This window comes from Lepus europaeus, chromosome 11 (genome assembly GCF_033115175.1).
Source record: "Lepus europaeus isolate LE1 chromosome 11, mLepTim1.pri, whole genome shotgun sequence".
NCBI lineage: Eukaryota > Metazoa > Chordata > Mammalia > Lagomorpha > Leporidae > Lepus > Lepus europaeus.
The window spans coordinates 19,715,616-19,720,587 of NC_084837.1; the positions used below are offsets into that span (position 1 = coordinate 19,715,616).

Sequence of the window (4,972 nt, forward strand, 5' to 3'; positions counted from 1 at the left end):
CACAGATGCAAGTCCTTTCTACTTGCAAATGTGGGGTCCTGTCATTATCTGATTGGTGGGATTCTAACTTTACTTGAGAATTTCTGCCAATCTTGGAGACGTTTTTTGCTATACATTTAAATATTTGAGGGGTGTCGATTAAAAGTCAAATACTTGTTTGTTTAGCTCTAGTTCTTTAGACACATATAATCAAGGTTCTCCAGAACCCTAATAAATCTGTTACTTACCTCGAAATCTAATTACCCACACTACTAATTAGGTGAAAATGATTACTGGAAATGACTTCCAATGTGGAATAATAGTGGTTGAGCAGTTTTCTCAAGTTTGTTGCTTAAGCAAGTTGGTATTTTAGATGTTAAATGCACTGACATTTTAGGTTCGCAGCAGTGGAAAGTGGTAAAAAGCTAAGATAATTAAAATCTCTGCCACGGGAAAGGCAACAGTCTGGGGAGAGGTGGATTTCTTGAATTGTTTCTTTGTTTCTCACCAATGGGCTTTGTTATCAGCATTATTTATTTAGCCAAAGAGTTCTTTGTCTCTGCAAATGGCCCCAATCAAGTTTTGTTTGAGACAATTAGCTAGTGCCAGCCAACGAGTCCTATGCAAATGTTGGGGGTCGGAATGCAGCGAGTGCGTTTGAAGGCTGGGGTTTTGTTCCTGGGGAAGGCAGATTGTAATTGCTTTCCTCGAATACTTTTTTTTTTTTTTGTAAGTTGAGGCTGGGGGTGGGGAAGACAGGTTTATCTGGTCTTCCTCCATCCCCTCTAGTTCCAGAGCAGCTGAGAGTGAGAGGGTGGGGGCTGCCTCTGCTGTGCCTGCCCCGGGTTCTTTCCAAGTTATTGGTGGTGAACGAGGGAGAGCTGCGGCCGCCAAAGGAGTAAACCAGCAACCTTTGTTTGTTTGTTTTGCTTTGCTCTTAGTTCCATCACTGCAAACCCACCCACTGAGGACCCTGAACCTGTCCTCCCCCGGCGAATCTAGACCTTCCGGCTGGGTGCCCCCGATCTGGGCCGACTTTGCGCCACCAAACAACCTTAGCATGATGTCTTATCTCAAGCAACCGCCTTACGCAGTCAATGGGCTGAGTCTGACCACTTCGGGGATGGATTTGCTGCACCCCTCCGTGGGCTACCCGGGTAAGTGCGCCCTACGTCACGCCTGCTCTCCCCACCCCAGCTCCACGAGACGTCCCCTCTGGGTTTATTCCGAAGCAGCAGCTTAGAGCCACCGGGCATTTGCTGACCCGGGAGAGAACAGGACTGAGGAAGAAGCGAATAGGTGGGACAGCAACAGTTACAGGAAAACACACCGTTCCCCTCTTACTTCGAATGAATGGGGAACAGGCAGGGAGATGGGGCAAGGAGGGGTTCTATCCTTATCTCCCTGCTGGGCTCCTCCGATGTGCGCTCCTGGAGGGGCTGGGGTTTCTCGCCCCCAGGGCTTCCCACCTGACCTCCAGGCCCTGAGCCTTTAATCCCGGGGGGTGTGATTTTGCCCCGGTGCGGTGCTTTCCCTTCCGCCCAGATTTGTTTTTCTAAAACCCTCGTATCCGTCTGAACTACGTCCCCATTATAAAGATGGAGGGAAGAGCCCTTGGAATGTTAAAAGCCTTGGGAGCGGGATGGTGGCGCGCGGTCATTCCCGGAATGACATTTTTGTTTGTGCTATGGTTTGGGGGTTGATTTTGAGCTTGGATTGGTTCGTGTCCCTTTGATTTCGTTGGTTTTGTAAGCTTTCGAAGTGAGGCTCTGCCGGGAGCGATTTCCAAAGTCAGGCGGAGAAGGAGCTGCTCCTGGAAGGGGCAGCGTGTGTCAAGGGCCTGGGGTGCTGAGGCCCGGCCAGGGCGGTGGAGAGCGTTGGTGGGCTCTGGGTTGACCGACTGGGAGGAGCGGGCGCTGGGGGCTGGGGGAGTCGGAGGGCCCCGCAGCCCCGGTGACTGAGAAACTGCTCCCCCACCCTAAAGGGCCCTGGGCTTCTTGTCCCGCAGCCACCCCCCGGAAGCAGCGCCGCGAGCGGACCACGTTCACCCGGGCGCAGCTGGATGTGCTGGAAGCGCTCTTTGCCAAGACTCGGTACCCCGACATCTTCATGCGCGAGGAGGTGGCGCTGAAAATCAACCTGCCCGAGTCCAGGGTACAGGTAGGGCAGATGCTGGCGACTCCCCTTCCTGCCTGCGCCGCCCCTCCCCCAAGCCTGGTGTGAGTGGAGGACCCAGGAGAGCCCCAGGTCTGGGCCAGGACAAAGGAAGGCTTGAAACACTAAACAGCCCGGGGAGGGGGCGGGGCCTAGAGGCCTTTTTACCTTCCCTCCCATCCCCACCTAATCCTGTAAGCAGGGGTCTCCTGGCCCAGGTGGCCAGCAAGGTAAGAGGGGGCGATTTAGCTACAGAGATAAAGTCCTAGAGCCTCTGGTCTCCAGTGGACAGAGCCCCAGCACTGGGCAGATTTCAAGGGTAGTCACAGGGTATTTAACTCTTGCCTTTCCCTAAGTGGAAATCTCCCCTATTCTCATGGACTTTTAAGGGTTGGAAAAATTTACCCCTAAATATTTTCACAGGTGGGAAATATTTTCATAGATGAAGAAACAGAGTGACTAGCTTGCTCAAGGTCAGCCCAAGGTTTGGAGGCAGAGCCAGACTGTAAAAGTAGCTGGTGCTTTCCCAAATAAATGAACACCCTAAGAGTGTGTTTCTCTGACTCCTTAGGGATTGAATAGAATTTGCTAGCTCTAGGTCATTTAACAGATGAAATAGCTACATAATATCCTTAGTGATATTCCATGCCTCTTCTCCCCCAGTCAGTCCTCCTAAACTTTGACCCTAAGCTGGAGAGGAAAAGTCAATTCCAACTTGCCTCCAGAGCAAGTCCCACATGGAGTTCTTTTGAAAGAGCATTTAGCACCTAAGCCACATACACACCTGGGACACTTCTTCAGCTAGGAAGTGTCAGAAGTGACAGACGCTGGTGTGAACTGTGAATCAGGAGAGAGGCTCTGGTAAAGTGCGCTGGAAGGTGTTTAGCACCTGTGAGGTTGAAGCAACATCCTCACTGGAAGAAAACACTTGGTTCTTAATTGTTGGCGTTGAACTTGGCCTTGGTGGCACGTCTTTTCCCATGGCCATGGCACCCATGTGGAGAGTTCATTCAGGAGGACAACTAAGGGCCAGAAAATGCCAGAAGTTACTCCCATCAGCCCCCTCACCACCGAGCACAGCTTCTTCACAGAGCATGTAGATGGCTGCTCAAGAGAATTTTCCAAGTTTCAGGCAGAGGAATCAGTGGACAAGCCAGCGAGCAGAGGTCAGGGGCCAGTCTACGTCCTGAGTGGCATGGTGCTGAAGGCACAGACTCGTGTCTGGGAGACGGTAAAGAGGTCTGGCTCCAGCCCAATGCAGGGAATGTGTACGTTTCACCATTTGCCACCAAGCAGCCTTCAGCAAATGATGGCTTCCAGACCTCTTACCTCAGCAGGATCCTGTCTTCTCCTCGGTGCTTTCTGTTGTGAATCTTTCTAGGAGAGACGAAAGGTAGGGTGAGGGGATCAGCCTTGGCTTTGCCAGTTGCTCCCTGGAAGGTGGACTGTGCGCTGTTTGGGTCTGGATCGTTCTCGTTAGCATACAGTGATGGAATTGTTTCTCCTCACTTCTCTTGTGTTTCTCTCCAGAGGCATTGATGCATTCTGTTTCATTGGGAGAGTATTCCGTAATAGAGTTGGACCACTGTGTGTATGTGCATTGGAGTTGAAAAAGGATAAGAAAGGGATGTGGAGAATTTTTAGCCATCTGATCTGGGGGATTGTCTTAAATTGTATTGTTCTGGGCTAGGATTAAGACAGGTTTCAGTGTTTGCAGACCCAGCCTTTCCAACTTTCTTATAATTCCAGGAGAACATTTGGGAATGTCACATAACAGGTCTTCAGAGCCAGGGACACTGTCTGCCTAGCTCATCAAGGACAGATATATAAACTGGGAGCCACTCTTATCCTTTAAGAATTATTGAAATCATGTTAAAAGAAGTTTCTTTCCCTTTCAAGGTGTGGTTTAAGAACCGAAGAGCTAAGTGTCGCCAACAACAGCAACAGCAACAGAATGGTGGTCAGAACAAAGTGAGACCTGCCAAAAAGAAGACCTCTCCGGCTCGGGAAGTGAGTTCAGAGAGTGGAGCAAGTGGCCAGTTCACTCCCCCCTCTAGCACCTCTGTCCCGACCATTGCGAGCAGCAGTGCTCCTGTGTCTATCTGGAGCCCAGCTTCCATCTCCCCACTGTCAGACCCCTTGTCCACCTCCTCCTCCTGCATGCAGAGGTCCTACCCCATGACCTATACTCAGGCTTCAGGTTATAGTCAAGGATATGCGGGCTCAACTTCCTACTTTGGGGGCATGGACTGTGGATCTTACTTGACCCCTATGCATCACCAGCTTCCTGGACCTGGGGCCGCCCTCAGTCCCATGGGTACCAATGCAGTTACCAGCCATCTCAATCAGTCCCCAGCTTCTCTTTCCACCCAGGGATATGGAGCTTCAAGCTTGGGTTTTAACTCAACCACTGATTGCTTGGATTATAAGGACCAAACTGCCTCCTGGAAGCTTAACTTCAATGCTGACTGCTTGGATTATAAAGATCAGACATCCTCGTGGAAATTCCAGGTTTTGTGAAGACCCATAGAACCTCTTTTTGTGGGTGATTTTTAAATATACTGGGCTGGACATTCCGGTTTTAGCCAGGCATTGGTTAAAAGAATTAGATGGAATGATGCTCAGACTCCTCTGATCAAAGTTCCAGGAGGCATAGAAGGAAAAATGGAGGGCCTTAGAGGGGCCTGCCAACCAGCAACCTGAAATGGACAAACCAATCTACTTAAGATCCTGTCATAGTTTTAGATTATTGGTTTTCCTGATTTGCAGAGTGATCAAAAGCATTCTAGCCATGTGTGACCAAACACCGCCAAAAATAAAACAAGATCAAACAAAACCA

General features: G+C 50.1%; 1 protein-coding gene across 2 annotated transcripts; it reads left to right on the forward strand.

The window, feature by feature from the left end:
• Positions 1-1,039: 1,039 nt before the first annotated feature.
• OTX2 (orthodenticle homeobox 2) lies at positions 1,040-4,653 on the forward strand. Of its 2 annotated transcripts, none has more exons than XM_062204574.1 (3): positions 1,040-1,136; positions 1,964-2,139; positions 4,033-4,653. In XM_062204574.1, exons 1-3 carry the CDS (start codon positions 1,040-1,042, stop codon positions 4,651-4,653), a joined length of 894 nt encoding a protein of 297 aa, XP_062060558.1. The 2 variants fall into 2 exon arrangements, with proteins under 2 accessions (XP_062060558.1, XP_062060559.1); XM_062204575.1 differs by having other exon boundaries at positions 1,988-2,139.
• The last annotated feature ends 319 nt before the right edge of the window (positions 4,654-4,972 follow it).